The 21223-nt window shown below is 39.6% G+C and overlaps 1 protein-coding gene across 5 annotated transcripts in view; it reads right to left on the bottom strand.

The window, feature by feature from the left end:
• Positions 1 to 21223, bottom strand: part of pde10a (phosphodiesterase 10A) — a 455060-nt gene that overhangs the window by 128421 nt on the left and 305416 nt on the right. For 4 of the 5 annotated variants that reach the window (XM_080200352.1, XM_080200353.1, XM_080200356.1 and 1 more), the window contains one exon: positions 3132 to 3160. In XM_080200352.1, coding sequence (XP_080056478.1) covers positions 3132 to 3160 — 29 coding nt within the window. Of the gene's footprint in view, positions 1 to 3131; positions 3161 to 13238; positions 13302 to 21223 lie in introns of all 5 variants that reach the window. The other variant, XM_080200357.1, reaches the window with a different exon arrangement.

Below are 21223 nucleotides of genomic sequence, written 5' to 3'. Positions count from 1 at the left end.
CTAAGTCTAGCAGCTATAAACTTTAGGATTTGGTCAGCTTGATCTGTAGTAGTACTACTGAGCCACTATTGGTGATGGACGTTGAAGACCTCACCCAGAATATATTCTGTAAACTGGCCATCCTCAGTCCATTCTTCAAATTGTGCTCCGCATGGAACAGTACTGGAGGACGATATGTGATAATTACCAGGAGATTTTTTTTGCCTATGTTTGACCCGATGACATGAGACTTGGGAACATCCTCTTCACTATATACCACTGTGCCGCCAACACCTGGAGAATGAAGTTTCCACTTAAAAGGACAAAATAAAGTTTAACCATGGTGAGGGTGGGCAGTCAGGTTCAAGTTAAATGGGAGATCTTTTCCATAGTTTATGGTATATGTTGCCTACTGAAATAATATTTAGTCAATGTCACTTCTACTTTGTTACAGTAGAAAACTTAAAATCTTGTGTGTTCTTTTCAGTCATTCAATGGAAATCTGCATTTCTGCTTTTTAAAAGTATCGTGCTCTAAAGGGAATTGTAACAATTTTAAAAAAGCATAGGGAATCTAGTAACATGCTGTGGAAAACAATCAAAAAATCTGGCAATTTTCCATACTTACACATGTTCTAATGATCAGAATATAAATGAATCTGCAGACAAAAATCCTGGCAGTTCATTTTTAAAAAATTTTAATAGTTAAGAAATGCTTTTATGGATCAGATATGAGATTAAGATATTAAATATTCTGCACTCTGCACTTCCTAAGTTCTAAAGTTAGTGGACAATATGCCTTAGGGTTAAAGCATTAATGACTGCTTGAATGCCAACTGCATTAACAAAAAACCACTTCTTGAATCATAATCAACAGAAAATAATTTTGAAATTTAGATTTGCTAAGAAAATGTCTTTCGTAATTATTTTGTTTTCAAATTCAATTCACTTTTCTAATATTCAGCTGTGTGCAGCTGATCAATAATGACTATGAGTGCATTAGGTGTAGCATCATTGATATCAGTCAACTCAGCTGAGCCATTTTTTTAAAACAGTAGGGACTGCAAGGTTTGAGCAGTTTTAGTAAGCAAAATCTTGAGATTCAATTGTTATTTTGCATTCATTGAGAGATCTATAATCCCAAAATTTCCTTTCTAAAAAATAATCAAGTAAGGAACATGTTGAATGGGACAGATATCATCATTTTATCATTCTGTGCTATCCCCCTGTTGTTTGTGGGAGCTTGAAGTTCAAACTTGACTGTCACGTTTCCTACATTACTACAGTAATTGCATTTCAAGAAGTGGCTGTGAGGTGCTTTGGGATGTCCAGCTGTCCGGAAAAACATTATCAAAAGGCAAGATTTTCCTTTTTTCAATGGCTTTCTGTAAAATTCAATTTTATTGCGCTGTAAGAAACAACATGGAGAGAACTGGGTCTCATCACTTTTTTTAAAACTCCAATTGAATGTTTCAACAGTTAAAAGCAACATAAGGAATAGGCCAAAAAACATCAAATTGTCATCATTTAAAAAATTATTTCAATCTGGTGTTCCTATTCACTCTGAAACTTGCACTTTGATTGAGTTCTCCAATCACCATCTCAGTTGTTGATGGAGCTAACTTCCATAATGCAGATTGTATCCAGACCTGTAAAAATTATTTATTTCATCCAACAGTTCTGCATAATGTCTCTCCAGCTCCACAGTCTAGATTCGGTTTTACTTCTATTTTCTCACATTGTTCCTGTCCCTGCTGCTTCCATCCCCCACCCTCCTGAGTTTTGGGATCTTTCTTGCTCCTTTTTGGAACCTAGATAGCTGTAGCTGAGTCCTGGGAGTGACTTAGGACCATCTTTAATAATTCTCTTTTTTATCCCTATTGATATAAGTTCTCAGCCAAATGAAAAATATAGGAAATTTATTTTGAAGAAATTAAGTACGGAGCAAAATTTAGTTACTTATTCACCCTGACATTTTTGGTAAAACTATCAAATGGGAATTTCTCCCCAGAATTACTGACTATAATATAGACACTGTTGCCTAGATTTTTGTCTCTGTGTTGGGTTTGCTGAGTCAGGAGACCTCCCAGCTCAGTGAACCCAACATTTAAGAATGTCTGCCCAGACGTTGGATTATGGGGCGTGCTGAAACAGGGGTTGAGGAAGTTAACTCCGGAACAAATGTGCAGGCTGCGGGTGTGAAGGCAGAATGGGTGCAAGGTCTGCCGCTGTGCCCAAGCACAGTGTTTAAATAAAAGATAATAAAGCCAAAAACATTCCTCCAGCTGTCACCCCTCACCCAAATCTAAAGGTATCCCAGGACCCTCTCTGGTGATCTAAACTCACCCAACAAGTTCAGGGCTCTTCTTATCTGTTCTATTTTGCACATTCCTGATTCCGCACTCCTGTTCTTCCAAAATCCTACTTCAGTGGGGGCAGCTGATGAATTAAAAGGCTGGCTGCCTCCATAAATTGCACATGTGCAAATGCCAATCTGACTCTAGTCCTACTCTTCCGAAAATGGGAAATGCTGGGTTCGGAGACAGGACTTACAAATGTTCACCATTTCTGAGACTTTTGCAATGACAGAGAGCCTCTCCACTGCTGCAAAATTCCAGACCTGATTTTCAGAATGTTTTATGCTGATTTTTGTACATGAGAATATTTCATAGTCACAGTATGTTTTTGATGCCTTTGGCTCAAATCTCGGGAGGTCATAGATCATGCAGCTTAATGTAAAATTGAATGAGAACATATCCTACATTTCTAATCAATTTTCAAAGTTGGATTAAGAAAAAATGTCCAGTTTGAAAATAAATATAGAGATCTACTGGTTGCAATAAGTTAACATGACAAAGAAATAGAAACATCCCTGGTGTCTTGCAGTTACTTTGGATAATTAGGGATTTCAAAAATTATCACTTGGGGTTGATGAATGATTTAAACATGTCACTTCTGTTCTTTTAAAATATATTTCTATTATGTCAAAGCCATAAGCTTAACATAAAATGTCTTCAGTGGTAACTGCAAAACCTTACAAAATGTTCCTTCTGTGGCACTGCTGTTTTAATTTTCAGACATACTGTCACATAGTCAAGCAATTAACAACTTAATCCAGTCAGTAAAACAGTGGAACACTGTTATTGTACTTACCCTATTAATGTTCTTAAAATTAACTTTATCTATAAAAAAAAACAAATTATTAGATATGAAAAGAAAGAGTTAAAAAAAGCAAGAAGAAAATATTATAGCTGTTTCCAAGCACACTGTTGCCATTTCCTAGAATCAAAGAATAGTTACGGGACGGAAGTAGGTTGTTCATCATGTCTATGCTAGCCCTCTGTTGTTTGTGGGAGCTTGATGTTTAAAAGTAGCTGTCATGTTTCCTACATTACTACAGTAATTGACTTCAAAAAGTGGCTGTGAGGTGCTTTGGGATGTCATAAGAACATAAGAAATAGGAGCAGGAGTAGGCCATCTAGCCCCTCGAGCCTGCCCCGCCATTCAATAAGATCATGGCTGATCTGTCGTGGCTCAGTTCCACATTCCCGCCCTCTCCCCATAACCCTTAATCCCCTTGCCTATCAAAAACCTATCAACCCGCGTCTTAAAAATATTGAGCGAGGCAGCCTCCACCACTTCAACGGGCAGAGAATTCCAGAGATTCACCACCCTTTGAGTGAAGAAGTTCCTCCTCAACTCCGTTCTAAACCGCCCCCCCTTTATCTTGAGGCTGTGCCCTCTAGTCCTACTGTCCTTTCTGAGCGGGAAGAGCCTCTCCACCTCTGTCCCGCTGTCCTGAAAAACATTTTTGAAAGGCAAGTTTTTTAACGTTTTTTCGCTGGCTTTCTGTAAAATTCAATTTTATTGCGCTGTAAGAAACGACGTGGAGAGAACTGGGTCTCATTTTTTTTTACTCCAATTGAACATTTCAGCAGTTAAAAGTAACATAAGGATTAGGCCAAAAAAAGTTGAATTGTCATCATTTTAAAAATTATTTCAAACTTGTGTTCCTATTCACTCTGAAACTTACACTCGCACTTTGATTGAGTTCTCCAAACACCATCTCAGTTATGGATGGAGCTAACTGCAATAATGCAGGTTGTATCCAGACCTATAAAAATTACTTATTTCATCCAACAGTTCTGCATAATGCCTCTCTAGCTCCACAGTCTAGATTCGGTTTTACTTCTATTTTCTCACATTGTTCCAGCCCCTGTTTCAATCCTCTCCCCCTCCAACTTCGTTCTGGGGTTTTTCTTGCTCCTCTTTGGCACCTGGATAGGTTAATGCTACAGCTGAGTCCTAAGAGTGATCTGGGGCCATCTATAATTATTGTTTAAATGCTTTTAATAAAAGCATAGTTAGTAATTAAAGCACTTAAACTCAATTCAGGTCGAATCCAAAAGGACGCAGTTTTCAAGGAAAAAAGGTGGGTGTCCAACAACAACCTTATTGGCACTAAGCATGGAACTATGTTTATGTTGTTTAGCGGTATACGGCACATCAGATGATGCGCTTACTAAGTCAAGTTTAACTTCTACTGACCAGCCAACCCCTAGCTACATCCATAGATCCAAGATCATCCAGCATAATGAAGCAACCACGATTTCTCAAACTCAAAGGTCTCTCTTAATTTCCCACAACTCCACATCCATTCTCCACTAATTCAGAGGCCTCATTCCTCGACATCCCTCAATGGCCCCACAGATATTTCTGCACACTGGTTGCAATAAGTTAACATGACAAAGAAGTAGAAACATCCCTGGTGTCTTGCAGTTACTTTGGATAATTAGGGATTTCAAAAGTTATCACTTGGGGTTGAGGAATGATTTAAACATGTCACTTCTGTTCTTTTAAAATATATTTCTATTATGTCAAAGCCATAAGCTTAATGTAAAATGCCTTCAGTGGTAACTGCAAAACCTTACAAAATGTTCCTTCTGTGGCACTGCTGTTTTAATTTTCAGACATACTGTCACATAGTCAAGCAATTACAACTTAACCCACTCAGTAAAACAGTACAATGCCCCAGAAGCTCAGCACCCTATCCATTGTTTACAAATCCCATCAACCATTTTTATTGCTCCCAATCCCCTCTCACTGTCAGAGTACCCAAGCTTCTCCAATATCCTTAGCTATTGGACACCCCTCTGTTTGTACATTTAGTAACCACTCTTATCCCCAGACCATTCCAATGCTTGTACAAGGTTATCCTTCCATCATTGCCATTCTTCAATATCCTCTTGCCACAATACCTATAGTAGCAATGCACCAATAACAGAAGCCTTGTTACTCAGACTAGGATCCCTCTTCCCTAATATTCTGAGATCCCAATTATCACTGCTTTTTCCACAGCTTCCTTCCTACCTTCATCCATTTCTCTAAAATACTGCGTCTTCTGCCACCAAATGTTTTTCTAATCCTACAAATCTGCTACTTACCTAAAGCCTAGAACACTTTTCCTATCATGTTTAATGTTTTTTGCTTTTAAAAACAATAAAATGCAGTAGAAAGGTTTGCTTTCTTTGTTGTCAGGAAACCAAAAAACAACAATTAAAAAGCTTATTAACGCTTGGAAACATTCTATAAAAGTTGTGTTATTCAAACACTTCAGTTGCTATTTAACAATGATGCTTAAATCATAATATCAGTCAAATGGTCAAATATATTACTGAAGACAAGGCAAAATTTTACTTCAAATAATCAAGTCAAAATATCAGCACTGGCTACTTTCAAATAGTATCAGCAACCTTGTGAAAAAAATTGAGAAATGTGTAGAAAGTTTTATTAGTTTAGATATTACTCTAAAGTATTGCTTGTTAGTCATTAGAGGCTGGATAGCCTGGTATATGCTTAAGAGCATAAAGTGCATACCCGATACCAGATGCAACACTGTTACCTCTCATGGTGTGTAACATCTTAGTGTACACAAAGTATTGTTCAGACACAGCTAATTGGATTTTCCATTCTTCATCTTTCCAGGATTACTTATCTATCATTGTAATAATCAGAGAAGATGATGAAGCCAGAAACTAGATGAAACTAATAAAAAGACTTGGACTGACCTTTTTGGATGGTGGGGTCTTGTTTCCTGCCATCCAAAGAATCACAGAGAACATATCCCTGCAGCCAATTTATGCTTCAATCAGAGCCCGGGAGGAAGTCCTGACTTAAGAGAGCTGCCAGCCAATCTGAGCTGAAGAATCACACGGACTCAAAATGTTAACTGTGTTTAGTCTCCACAAATGCTGCCAAACCTGAGATTTTCCAGCATTTTATGTGTATATTTCAGATTTCCAGCATCTGCAGGATTTTCCTTTTGTTTAAGCATTTAATTGGTGTGCGGATTGTAAAAGGTTATATATATAATAATCTCAGTGCTTCAAGAGACAATACATCTTTTTCCTCAATTGCTACCAGCAGTTTGCATTTTGATCATTCATCTGCAGCCTTGTTTGTCAACAGTTTCGTGATTTCAGAGATTGACACTGCAGTTTTTTAACCTTTTTGTTTCATAAACATACAGTTGTACTGTAATATATGTGGGTATTTCCCAATCACCACAATTATTAGAAATTGCTACATAGCTAGTGAAGGATTGTCACTGTGTGAAAGTTTTTTTATATAAGGAATTCATGATTGTGAAATTTATGTTATGGCTGCTATGGCGTTGACAAGGAATTTCAAACTTTGTCAGAAACGAAAGGTATTTATTGATAAAAGAAATTGAGGTACAGGAGGTTTATGCAGCACGGAGGCTGCCCTAGGACAAAGCCCCAGTTCTACTTGCTTACAGCATGGCTCCAGAAATAAAAATACCTGAGACAGGACGTCCCCTCTCTCATGTGATCATTCACTCTCAATTCCTGTTGGTCCCTCAGGTCAAGTGATTCACTTCTGCTGTGCTGTCTTAAAAAGACAGACACCGCATACACAACATCTCTCCCCTGTTAACTTTCTTCTACAATCTTAAAAATCAATTACTCAACTCACATTCTAGATAAACATTATATATACAAGTTAGACATTTATAAATCAATGTAGTGATTGTTCAATGAAGGGACTTTGAGGCTTGCATTTAACATAATGCTTTTTCTAGAAAGTTTCAACTGTGCACAGTTCCTAATATGTTTTTGCATAGAATTCTTCCATATAGGCTTGCTGCTTTCTGAGTTTTGTGCTAGACTATGTGCTGACCAAGGACTACATACTTTACTCTGCGGATATGTCACTCTCCAAACTGCAATTGATCATTTTCTCTGTCAAGTGACTTATTCACAATGCATGCAGGTACAGTCATTGCAATACAACATCTCCTGACAGTTAATGTACAATCTCGGTTTGTCACTTGTGACGGAAATGGTTGTAGTACTCTATTTCTGACGCTTAGGTCACATGATAGTTTTTTTTCTCTTCCTAATATTTCTATTTGACATCTATTCCATCAACCATGTTATCACATTGGTTCTTGTGCTTTTCTATTAGTGTAGCCATTTCAGCAATCTTGTTCTGGCATGTAATCTCAGTTTCCTTCTTTGTCCAAATTCTCCCAAACACATCTTCTTCAGTTGAATGGCTTAATTTACCATTTTCTCCCTTTCATCTTCCTTACCACCAATCTTCTGCTCAGGCCTGAATGTTTTTTATTTCATGTATCTGCTTTCACAATCCATTCAGTTTATCTGTTTCTGAGTTTCTTCCAAGGTGAATCCATCATTGTCTTCTAACAATATTTCATAACGACCTCTTCCTAATTATGCTTTACATGTTCTCAGAGAACTGACACATTACTTTTTGTTGTAGTTACATTGAACTCTACTTCTACGTTCAACAGATCTTCCTTCTTGTCATTTTTTATTGGCAATTCTTTTCCAATGCTAAATTGCTCCAACAGTTATGTTCGCTTTTTGGGTTTGCCCATTGCTAAGTTCTCCTCAGCACTGTCAAACACTGAACAAATTTCTGCCTCTCTGCAGAATGCCAATTTCTTCAGCTCGTTTATGTATTCCACATGACTAGTAGTTTGATCATTCAATTGGATCTCTAAAGGATTCCCAATAAAGCTCTGGTGAATGATACCTCTGCTTCAACAGTATGGTGACTCTTGAAGATGATGACACACGGTGTCCTACATGATTACCATGAATCAAATCCTTGTGTGTTTCATTCTGAGATCAGCAGTTCTCTCACCGATCACAAAACTGATACCATCCATTACATGGGATTTCCTTGGCTCTACTCGAGTTCCATGCTATGACCGCTATTGCTGAGTTCCACTCACACTTTGTCTTTCAACCCTTTTTACCTTTAATTCACATCTTCATGTTCTAAATCCAATTCCTTTACCACTTGCTGGTGAATATTATACTGTTTCTTACTGGCTCTAACAGATTGCCTAACTATTTCCACCTTTTTTATTGTGCTAGTTTTTACATTTCTGAACTTAGATTACAGATCACAAACTTCTGTCTCAATTCCATTTGTTTAGTTCTGTGAAATTTATCCCACTTTTTTCTTCACTCTTACTGCTTCTTTCTCTGAGGCTTATCTTACTTTTTGACTGATTATAGCTTTATTGTTTGCTTGTAGTTTATTGCTATAACACCAATGAAGTTCTCATTACAGCACAAAAGGATGGGATGCAACTCATTTTTGCTTTTAACTCTTCACTTAGTCATTTAGATTATTTTGTTGCCCTCCTGGGGTCCTTCAGTTCCATCCTTGGTGTCTTCTGGCCTCCCCCCCTCCCCCACCCTTCAGGGGTCTTTTACTGCCTTGCCTTGTGCTTGAGGGTTTATTACCTCCTCTGAGTTCCAGCACTGAGGGAAAGGTAATATTGAGGGGGCGCGGCTTGGACAGGTTAGGAGAGTGGGCAAAGTAGTGGCAGATAGAATTCAATGTGGAAAAGTGTGAGGTATACACTATTTTCTAAATGGGAAAATTTTAGGAAATCAGAAACACAAAAGGGCTTGGGAGTCATTGTTCAAGATTCCCTTAAGATTAATGTGCAGGTTCAGTTGGCAATTAGGAAGGCAAATGCAATGTTAGCATTCGTGTTGAGAGGGTTAGAATACAAAAGCAGTGATCTACTTCTGAGGCTGTGTAAGGCTCTGGTCAGATCCATCTGGAGTATGAACAGTTTGGGCCCCATATCTAAGGAAGGATGTGTTGGCGTTGGAAAGGGTCCAGAGGAGGTTCACAAGAACGATCCCTGAAATGAAGAGCTTGTTGTATGAGGAATGGTTGAGGACTCTGGATCTGTACTCATTAGAGTTTATAAGGATAAGGGGGGATCTTATTGAAACTTAGAGGTACTGTGAGATTGGATAGAGTGGAAGTGGACAGGATATTTCCACTGATAGGAAAAACTAAAACCATAGGGCACAACCTCAGGCTAGAGGGCTGATCCTTTAAAACAGAGATGAGGAGGAATTCCTTCAACCAGAGAGTGGTGATCTGTGAAACTCTTTGCCGCAGAATGTTGTGGAGGCCAGGTCATGGAGTGTCTTTAAGGCAGAGATAGATAGGTTCTTGATTAATAAGGGGGTCAAGGGTTATGGGGAAAAGGCAGGAGAATGGGGATGGGAAAAATATCAGCCATGATTGAATGGCAGAACAGACTCGATGAGCCGAGTGGCCTAATTCTGCTCCTATGTCTTATGGCCTTTGTCTTGAGGTCTTAAATTTCCTCCTTTGTGGTCTTGCGTTCTTTCTGGACTTCCTTTCTAAAGTTGCCCTCTTTGTTTGGAGTTGCCTTCTATCTGTGATCTCTACATTTTCTGTCCCTTGTTCTTTGTTCCTTCTTGTGGTTGTTTCATTAAATGTTGTACAACTTTAAATGCATTACTGCTTTAAAGCTGTCAAGGTTTTTTTTACTGCTAACAGCTGTTTCCGTACTTTTCCTGCACTTTGGAGTTTTGGCAGGAATAAACAACTCCTCCTTTCTTGGACTTTTTAAAAATTATATAACTTTTTTTAAGTTGGTGAAAGGTTTCTGCCTCAATTTCGACAGTTTTCCATTTTTTTCCCTGGTTGCCTAAAGAGTTTGTTTTGCTCTCCTTGTTTTAAAATTGACCTTTCTGTCAATTTCATTACTGGCTCAGTAGGGAATTTTTAAAAAAAAACTTTTTCAAGTGCTTTATTTTTAAACAGAGGGAGGACTTCTCTTCCAAACATTTCAGAATTTCTCCACTAGAAGTTCCTCAGTGCAGATGCTGCTACCAAGACCCCTGGGACTGCTGCAATACCTCCCTCAGGCTTTTCTTGCCCATGAGCTAATTAACAGCAGCCAATATTTTATTTTAAGAAAGCTTCTATCCAAATTTCTCCTTTCAAAATCTGAATACAGCTTTCTTCTAGATGGGTATATCTTCCTTTTCACTTCAAACACTCCTGTCCTACTTTTCTTTTACTCAAGTTTCACTTTCTCTGCTCCTGAAGTCATTCTCTCTTCATTTTAATTTTTCTTCTATCTTTCCAAATCTTTTTACCTGCCTGGCTACACCACGTTAGGTACTTTGACCGCTCCTCAGGGATCTGACATAACTCTTGCTGAGTGGATTTGTTGAGTCTATTCACACAAAGGTATCCCACTTTTTACAACTTTAATTAAACTGGATACCCATAGGTAGGCTGTCCATTCAATTGATTCCATCTCGTTGCCAATGTGTTATGGTTGGCTGCTATGGCATTGTCAAGAGATGTTAGACTTTGTTATGAAAAAAAGGTATTTATTGATAAATGAAACTTGGTACAGGAGGTTTCTGGAGCACGAAGGCTGCTCTGAGGTGCAGCCCTAGTTTAACTTGCTTAAAACATGGTTCCAGAAATAAAAATGGCTGAGAGAGGTCTTCCCCTCTCTGATTTGACCACTCACTCACGCTTCCCATTGTTCCCTGAAATCAGAAGATTCAATTTTGCTGTACTGTCTTAATGAGACAGACACTACACAAACAACAGGATTAAAAGTGCTAAAATACCTCTTGTATTAATTTTCTCATATTGATACCTCCATTTACCAACAAGTGATGGCAACATGTTTGCTTACTCCTGGAAATGGGTTAATGTGTTCATATTGCCAGTGTCTGCTGGAGATACTAGATGTTTTGGTAAGTCAGTCATGACCAGAATGATGGGACCACTAGCTGCCTTCACACTTTGATGCATCATTGAGGATGGCCAGTTTATATCATGCAATTAAGTTGCTCTAACTTTTTGGCACTGTTCAAATATGATAGTTATAATTTGGGAGGGAGGGATCTTGTCATCTCAATACCACTGACTCTGACTTCAACTGGTTGGCTTTGTAGTCTAATTTGTGTCAGGAATAAATTTTATTGGCCAGCATTTAAATTTTGGGGAACTGTACCCATTTTTTGGCAGCAGGTGGGGAAAACCAACATTGGAGCTGCCTGCCCCAATAGTGGCTTTCTCTGCTGTATTGTTTGGTTGATGGTGAGAAAAAATGCGAAGGGGTGATTCTCACAACATAATGCCAGCAGGGTGAACTCTGAATGGGCCCATCCAGCAACTTAGTTTTTTAAAGACTGGGGCATCCTTTCAAAAAAGACAAAATTGAAGTTCCCCACCCTCAATAACCCTGCAAAGGTAGTGCTGGGGAGCAGTTCTGAGAAGGGTGCCTCAGCATGACCCCCTCCTCACTGAGCAATGCACTCATCGGAACTCCTCTGGCAGGTTCCTCTTACCAGGTAAACAGCTTGGGAGAGCTGCATTAATTCACACTGGCGTGAGGGTATGCCAACGTGAATGGATTATGTAATGTGGCGGGGGGATTCTCAGGCACTGATAACTCAATGTCAATTTATTGTAATAGTGTTCCAACAATGACTTACGTCACTGGCAATGGGAGGGGTGGGGAAGGAGGGCAGGGGCAGGGTGGTGAATAATTGTGTTACGTGACTTGTCATTTCAACATACTATACTGCATATGTCCACATATTTATTTAGTCACAGATAGGCTAACATTAACACTGCAATGAAGTTACTGTGAAAATTCCCTTTGCATGTCAATTGCACGTCCATTGCAATGTTCCAGCGAAGCCCATCTCAAACTGCAGGAACAGCACCTAATCTTCATATTAGGAACTTTACAGCCTCCACAGCTTGTGCTTTGACTTTGTTCTGTCATTTACATATTCTGATCTCTTAATAGCCGTATCAGCACCCTTCTTAGCCATGATCACCATTATTTACATTCCCTTGTCTTTTTGTCTATGACATCTTTGTCATTCCCCCCAACCTCACCCCAACAATATAAATCTTGTCCTATTTTCTATTGTCTTCAGCACTGATGAAGAGTCATCCAGACTCAAAATATTAGCTCTATTCTCTCTCCACAGATGTTGTCAGAATCTTATGAAAATGGTTCTAGTAAGAAGGCTCTTCTGTTACAAGGATGGATTGGGTCGTTCCTTCACTGTTGCATGGTCAGAATCCTGGAACTCCTTCCCTAACAGCACTCTAGGTGATGAAGAATGGAAGCAGAAGGAGGAAGAAAGTATTGGGGCGAATGGAGCAAACAAGGAAAAAAACATGAAAGGAAGGAAAGGAAGAAAAGGGTAGGAAGGAAGTTAGGGGAAAGAAAGAAAATGAGAGGAAAGAGAATGAGATAAATATTTGAAGATAAGAAAATCACTGCAGGGAAGGTTAGGGAGTTAGACTAGCAGAGTTGCTCTTGCAGAGAGCCAGTATGTACACAGTGGGCTGAATTATGACAGCATGGAAGGAATCCATTCTATGGTCCTATGATGAGAGAGGGGGAGGAAGGAAAAGTTGACAATAGGCAGGAGGAAGGAGAGGGAGAATGGAAATAACGGAAGGGAAAATATGCACGCTGAAATGCAACAAACAAAGGAAAAGCATGAAGGAAAGAAGAGGAAGGAAGGGACAAGAAGGAAGGCAGGAGAAAGAAAGAAAGAGAACAGAAAAGCAAAGAATGAGGAAGGAATGAAGAAAACGATAAGAAACAGGCAGAAATGGGAACAGGAATTGTGACTTATATTTATCTTTCTGGTGACAATTAATAAAAAACTGAGGTAGTTCATGATTACTAATTTAATCTGAAACTATTAAATCAGAAGAAAAACGTGAAAACCATTTGTGTTGTGACAGAATCATTCATTTTTTGAATTTTTTCATTTTCTATAAGGTCAGGTCTAGTTTTTAATACACTATTATAAATGCTACCTTCACTGTTAAGCAATTATTACCAAATATTCCCTCATTCAATGGACTCACCCTGAGAATAGGCTGCTCCCATCGTACCTGAAGTGGAGGCTGCTAATAGCTGGAATGTTTCACCTACATGAACAAAATTTCATGAATGGTTATAACTCTACAATTCAGATGCCCCATTTGACTTGCAGATAATTGTCATTTCAGGTGATGTTAAATCACTGAAAGCATACACATTGCTATATACCTAATTTACTGGAAATCATCTTCCCCTAGAAGCTGTGCTTGCTGGTAAAGGAGGAGCTAAGAGATGAGCAAGAAGTCATCACAAGTTAGTTTAGACTTAGCCAGGAGAGGCAGGCAGGTAGTGCAGGAATCTCCTGTGTCTATTCCCCTTTCAAACAGGTATACTATTTTGGACACTGTTGAGGAGGATAGCCTGTCAGAGGGAGATACCAGCAACAACCAGGCCTGTTGCACCACAGCTGGTTCTGTGGGACAGGGTCGGGCAAACAGCAAGCAAGCAGTAGTAATAGAGGACTTGCTAGTTAGAAGCACAGACAGGTGTTTCTGTGGCCGCAATCGATACTCCAGGATGGTGTGTAGCCTCCCTGGTGCCAGGGTCAAGGAAGTCTCTGAGCAATTGCAGGGCATTCTAAAGGGGGAGGGTGAGCAGCCAGAGGTTGTTGTACATATTGGTATCAATGACATAGGTAGGAAAAGGGATAAGGTCCTGAAATGTGAATATTGAGAGTTAGGCAGAACCTTGAACGTAGTAAGTTCAGGATTACTACTGGTACCACGTGCTTGTGAGAGTAGGAATAGGAGGATTAGGCAGGTGAATGCCTGGCTTGAGAGCTGGTGCAAGGGGCAGGGATTTAGATTTTTGGATCACTTTCTGGGGAAGGGCTGATCTGTTCAAGAGGGATGGGTTACGTGTGAACTGGAGGGGGACTAACATCCTGGCAGGGAGATTTACTGGAGCCACTCGGGAGGGTTTAACCTCGTTTGGCAAGGGGGTGGGATCGAAAGCAGTAGTGAGACAGAAGAGAAGTTTGAGGACAGCACGGAAGTTAAGGAGAGCATGTTAATTAGTAAAGGCACTGTCAGTAATCCTAGTACTAGATAGATCAGGCAAAAGCAAGACAGAGAGCAAGGGAAATCCAGATTAAACTGCATTTATTTCAATTAAAGAGGCCTGATGGGGAAGGCAGATGAACTCAGGGCATTGATGGGTACATGGGACTGGGATATTATAGCAATTACTCAAACATGACTAAGGGAGTGACAGGACTGGCAGCTTAATGGTCCAGAGTACAGATGCTATAGGAAAGATAGAACAGGAGGTAAGAGGGGAGGGGAGTTGTACTTTTGATTAGGGAAAGCATCACGACTGTACTGAGAGGGGATATATCCGAGGGTTCGGCCACTGAGTCTATAGGGGTAGAACTGAGAAAGAAGGAGGGGGAAATCACTTTGATAGGGTTGTACTATAGGCCCCCAAATAGTCAGCGAGAAATTGAGGAGCAACTATGTAAGGAGATTACAGATAGCTCCAAGAAAAATGACGTGGTAGTAGTCAGAGATTTTATTTTTCTCAACATTGACTGGGACAGCCATAGTATTGGAGGGTTGGATGGAAAGAAATTTGTTGAGTGTATTCAGGAGGAATTTCTTGTTCAGTATGTGGATGGCCCAACTAGAGAGGGGGCAAAACTTGACCTCCTCTTGGAAAATAAAGATGGGCAGGTGACAGAAGTGTTATTGAAGGATCACTTTGGGACCAGTGACGATAATTCTATTAATTTTAAGATAGCTATGGAGAATGATAGGTCTGTCCCAAAAGTTAAAATTCTAAATTGGGGCAAGGCCAATTTTGATGGTATCAGGCAGGAACTTTCAAAAGTTAATTGGGGGAGTCTGTGGGAAGGCAAAGGGGTGTCTGGTGAGTGGCGTGCTTTCAAAAGTGTGTTAACCAGGGTTCAGGGTAAACACATTCCTCTTAGAGTGAAGGGCAAGGCTGGCAGAAGTTGGGAATCCTGGATAACTCGGGATATGAGGCCCTGGTCAAGAAGAAGAAAGAGACACATGACATTCATAGTCAGCTGGGATCAAATGAATCTCTTGAAGAGTATAGAGGGTGTAGGAGTAGAGTTTGGAGAGAAATCAGGAGGGCAAAAAAGGGACACAAAATTGTTTTGATAAATAAGGCAAAGGAGAACCCAAAGAGCTTCTACAGATACGTAAAGGGCAAAAGAGTAGCAAGGAAGAGAGTAGGGCCTCTTAAGGATCAACAAGAAATGGGCAAGATCCTAAATGATTATTTCTCATCAGTATTTACTGTTGAAAAAAGCATGGTGATGTCTTGAGGAGTGTACATATTACAGAGGAGCTGGTGCTGAAAGTCTTAAAACGTATCAAGGTAGATAAATCCGCAGAACCTGATGAGGTATATCCAAGGACATTGTGGGAGGCTAGGGAGGAAATTGCTGGTCCCCTAGCCGAGATATTTGAATCATCGACAGTCATGGGTGAGGTGCCTGAAGATTGGAGAGTGGCAAATGTTGTGCCTTTGTTTAAAAAGGGCTGCAGGGAAAAGCCTAGGAACTACAGGGCAGTGAGCCTCACATCTCTGGTGGGTAAATTGTTGGAAGGTATTTTGACAGACAGGATCTACAGGCATTTAGAGATGCAAGGACTGATTAGGGACAGTCAGCATGGTTTTGTGAGTGGAAACTTATGTCTCACAAATTTGAGTTTTTTGAAGGGGTAACCAGGAAGGTAGATGAGGGCAGTGCAGTTGATGTTGTCTACATGCGCTTTAGCAAGCCTTTGACAAGGTACTGCATGATAGGTTGTTGCATACAGTTAAATCTCATGGGATCCAGGGTGAGGTATTGAAATTGATACAAAATTGGCTTCTTAACAGGTTTTAGAGAGTTGTTTTTCAAACTGGAGGCCTGCGACTAGCAGTGTGCCTCAGGGATCAGTGCTGGGCCCACTGTTATTTATCATTTATATTAATGATTTAGATGAGGATATAGGGGGCATAGTTAGTAAGTTTGCAGATGACACCAAGATTGGTGGCATAGTGGACAGTGAAAAATGTTATCTCCAATTGCAAAGGGATCTTGATCAATTGGACCAGTGGGCTGACGAGTGGCAGGTGGAGTTTAATTCAGACAAATGCGATGTGACACATTTTGGTAGACTGAACCAAGGCAGGACTTGCTCAGTTAATGGTAGGGCACTGGGGAGAGTTACTGACAAAGAGATCTAGGTGTACATGTTCATAGCTCCTTGAAAGTGGAGTCACAGGTGGACAGGGTGGTGAAGAAGGCATTCAGCATGCTTGGTTTCATCAGTCAGAACACTGAATACAGGAGTTGGGACATCTTGTTAAAGCTGTACAAGACATTGGTAAGGCCACGTGGAATACTGTGCGCAATTCTGGTCACCCTATTGTAAACGGATATTAGTAAACTAGAAAAAGTGCAGAAAAGATTCACTAGGATGCTACTGGGACTTGATGGATTGAGTTATAAGGAGAGGCTGAATAGACTGGAACTTTTTTCTCTGCAGCGAAGGAGGCTGAGGGGTGCCCTTATAGAGATCTATAAAATAATGAGGGGCATAGACAAGGTAGATAGCCAATATCTTTTCCCAAAGGTGGGTGAGTCTAAAACTAGAGGGCATAGGTTTAAAATGAGAGGGGAGAGATACAAAAGTATCCAGAGAGGCAATTTTTTCACACAGAGGCTGGTGAGTGTCTAGAACAAGCTGCCAGAAGTAGTAGTAGTAGTAGAGGCAGGTACAATTTTACCTTTTATAAAACAGGTAGTTACATGGGTATGCTGGATATAGCAGGACATGGGCCAAACGTGGGCAATTGGGATTAGTTTAGGGGTTTTAAAAAAAGGGTGGCATGGAGAAGTTGGGCCAAAGGGCCTGTTTCCATGCTGTAAACCTCTATGACTAGACTAACAAATAATTTCCTGGCAAAAAATTTACAAGGTGCAGATGGAGCTCTGAAGCAAGGCTATATAGGTGAATATTTACCCCCACCTTCCCACCATTCAGAACTTATCAGAAAACAATTTGTTTTTCTCTGAAATGTTGCTGACTCCTTTGTATCCTTCTTTGGTTGACCACTACCACTAGCATTTCTAATCCTTTTACAAACATTAATTCAGCAACTAGTGATTATCTTTATGGGGACGCAGAAGGAGACAGGATAGAAATTAAGTGAGCCAACAGAAAATTGTGAGAGTCAACCCTCCGTTAACTCGGCAGTATTCCAGGGCACTGTCACATGCAAGAAAATACAACATTACATTGGGAATCATAGCAACAAACACAAATGCCTCAGTCCATTCCTCATGTAATACTCTGACTGGTGAGGGATGAAAATGCAGCATTTTAATAGAACCATTGCAAGTTACAACATTGATCAAACTTTTCATGCACAGTAAGCAAATATGTGTGGATTAAACATATTACTGGATTATACTTCAAGAATTTAATCAAATCAATTTGCGAACTGCAGCTGGTTATAGAGCAAATCGCAAGAAAAGTTTTGAGTGTTGGCATATTTATTGCAAAAACTATATTATATAATTTATAAAATGAGATAGTCAATTGCTGTTTGTACTAGTCAATTGCCCCACTAAATTTCCTACTGTCTGCTGCAAATCAATGATATATAATACATTTTGACCCAGGTTTTCGTTGAGCTGGGCAGTCTCAGGCATCCTTTGAAAATGGTAAGCAGAACCTGATTCTATGATTACCTTCCCCCAGTCCTGTGTAACTATCCCAGTTGATGTTAAAACTGAGCTGGAAGGTCTTAGAATGGAACTCTAGTTCAAAAGACGATAACCTTTACTCTTTTTCAATCAAAAGTGCAGGAGCAGAGTCACAAAACTGCTAAATAGTTTTAACAAGTAAAAACTAAACATGAAAATTTGATAATACAATACTCCTTTACTCCTCCTTTAGCTTAACCATTCACATTGGTGCTCTCAATAGTACACAAAGTTAATGTTTGTAGATTTCTCCTCAGAATTCCTTCAGATCATTGTCATATGGCAGTTTCCTAACTTCACTCCCAAAATACTCTTTTAACTCTCTCGTAACAATACACTTAGTGATCTGCATTCCAAAATCCAGTTCATATTTTTCAAAAAATATCTGTTCAACCAGAGCTTCCGATCCACTTTTAGCAGCAAGTCCAAATCAGGATTTAGTATTAACCCTTTCAGGTTTTCACTGCTACACCAATTTTGATATGCAGTTAATACTTTATATAATTTATCTAAAGATGATAGTAAAACATTCCAAATTTTAGGATTACTTTTAGTTTCTTTAGTATCCTCACCAATTTATTCTCAGCTTTGTCTGGTTTCCCGGAACAGAATCTTGTCCTATTTCCCAGTGTCTTCTTTGTTTCCTTTAACTCCAGACCTTCTGGAAACTTTTCATTTCTATAGCTTCTTAACTAGTTGCTTTTCAGAACTTTGGCACTGGCTGTCTGAACTATTACTTTCTTGTAGGGGTTTCCTTACAGAAAAGCTAAAAGAGCTGATTCCTCTTGAACTTCCTCTAGCAGAGCTGAGAGTGTTTATTGCTTCATTATCTGGCTCCAACTGCTAGTTTTTAACTGAAACTAAAGAACAAAGAATGTTTCTGTTCCCTTTAGAGACCTTCAAGTTGCTAAGCATCTATCTTTTTCATGCTGTAGCTCTTTAAACACAATAACTTCTCAGCTGGAACTGAAATTAACCCCCACACAGACAAATACTTCTGTTCAGCATGAAAGCTAACTACAACTCCCTTCCAGCACAGAAACATTAAACATACCTAAAACTGTACCTTATTTATAATGTTTACCCATACAAGTATAAATCTCTTAAAACTATCTTTGTTTCCCCAACACATGTTTCTAGCAACGTTGGCTGGCCTGGAATTAGGGTGCACACCCTGCACACAGCCCTCCCATTCTTGCCAGCTCCATTGTGGAGTTCAGCAGTTCAGCTACCCCCCTTCACACACTTCAATTTTTTGTGGACTCGAGCCTCTTCCATAAATATCCATTATTCACAGCATTTCAGAGGAGACACGATCCACTCAGGATCCACAGTTTCTCATGACTTCCAGTAATGTCATGGTCATCATGACCGAGACTATTCCTTTTATTCCAGAATTATTTATTTAATTGAATTTAAATTCTTCAACTGCCATGGCGGGACCTGAACTCATGTCTCCAGCGTATTAATCTAGGCTTCTGGATTACTAGTTTAATAACTTAACAGATACACTACTGTTCCTGATGATGGTGACCAATTCTAAGGTAAGCCCCTTGATTAAAGCACAAAAACTTCCTAGCCTGGTTAAAAACCAAACAAAATATGTCCATTTGGCTGACAAACAGAAATTAGAAGCAGGAGTACACGGCGACTTGAACCTACTCCACCATTCAGTATGATCATGGCTGTTCTGACTGTAAACTGAAATTCACATTCCCCCAGCCTCGATAACTTTTTAGTCCCCCTTGCTTATCAAGAATCTATCTAGCTCTGCCTTAAAAATATTTAAAGACTCTGTTTTCACTGCCCTTTGATGAAGACTCATGGTCCTCTTCGAGAAATAAAAATCTTGATCCCTGTCTTAACTGGGTGGCCACTTATTTTTAAATAGTGACCTCAAGTTCTAGATTCTCCTACAAGATGAACTAGCCTTCCCACATCCACTCTTTCATGACCCTCAGGATTATATGTGATTCAAACAAGTCACCTCTTACTCTTTTTAAACTCTAGGTGTTAGCCTAATAAACCCTCTCAGAACTGCTTCCAATGCATTCACATCCTTCCTTTTAGAGAAAAGCAGATTAAAAACAAGTTGGAGAGTTAAGTTTTAAGGAGCCTATCATGACAGCAGAGAAAGCAAGGGAAGAGAGTTTATGAAGAATGTTGCAGACTGTGGAGACATGGTGGCAGAAATCTCTGCTGAAATATGGAGATTGATGAGAAATAAAACAGGTGGAAGAGCCAGTAGAGTGGAGACTGCCTGGGAGTAAAACTGTGTTGGTCTGAAGTTGAAACAACAGCAGCTTCTCCAGTTTGTCCCTTAAATGAAGTTGCTCGACCCTGAAACCATTCCTGTAAATTTTTTCTGAACTTCCTTAAAGCCTTCAGATCCTTTCTGAAGTGCGGTGCCCAGAATTGAACACAAGACTCCAGGTGAGGTTGAACAACTATTTTACAAAGGCTCATTCACTTTATTTTCCTTGGCTTTTATACATTGTGCCTACATTTATAAAACCCAGGATCCTGTATATCTTTTTTACTACTTTCTTAGCCTGCCTGCCACCTTCAAAGATTTAAAGATACAAGTCTCTGTTTCTACACTCTTTAGTACTGTATCCTTTAGTTTATATTGCCTTTCCTTGCGCTTCACACCACTGTCACATGTCTGCCCATTCTACCAGCCTATCCATATTCTCTGTAGTAAGCGACAGATCAGCCATGATCTTATTGAATGGCGGGGCAGGCTCAAAGGGCTGGATGGCCTACTCCTGCTCCTATTTCTTATGTTCTTATTATATTCCTCTTAATTCACAATACTTCCAAGTTTTGTTTCATCTATTTTGAATTTGTGCCCTATACACCACAGTTTAAGACTAAATCATTCGCATATAATCAGGAAAAGCAGTGGTCCTAGGGCTAATCAGTGGGGAATCTTTCCCCCGGGACAAAAAACCAACTGTTCACCATTCAGCCAGTATCCATGAAAGGTTATCCTGGCTTGTAACGTTGGGTCTATTCTCTCTCCATTGATGCTAACATATCTGCTGAGATTTTTCAGCAGATTTTTCTGCTTTTGTTTCATGCTGATATTGTCCCTTTTGTTACATGGCTTCAATTTTGCTGGCAAGTTCAGTATCTGGCACTTTATCAAATCCTTATGGAATTCCAAATATAGCAACTCAACCCACATTACTCCGATCAATCCATCTTCCCAAACAACTCTATCATCATCTACACGTATGG

This window comes from Carcharhinus amblyrhynchos, chromosome 12 (assembly GCF_965287045.1).
Source record: "Carcharhinus amblyrhynchos chromosome 12, sCarAmb.v2.hapA, whole genome shotgun sequence".
Lineage (NCBI taxonomy): Eukaryota > Metazoa > Chordata > Chondrichthyes > Carcharhiniformes > Carcharhinidae > Carcharhinus > Carcharhinus amblyrhynchos.
The sequence above is the reverse complement of the archived record's forward strand: the minus strand, read 5'-3'. Positions and strand labels throughout refer to the sequence as shown.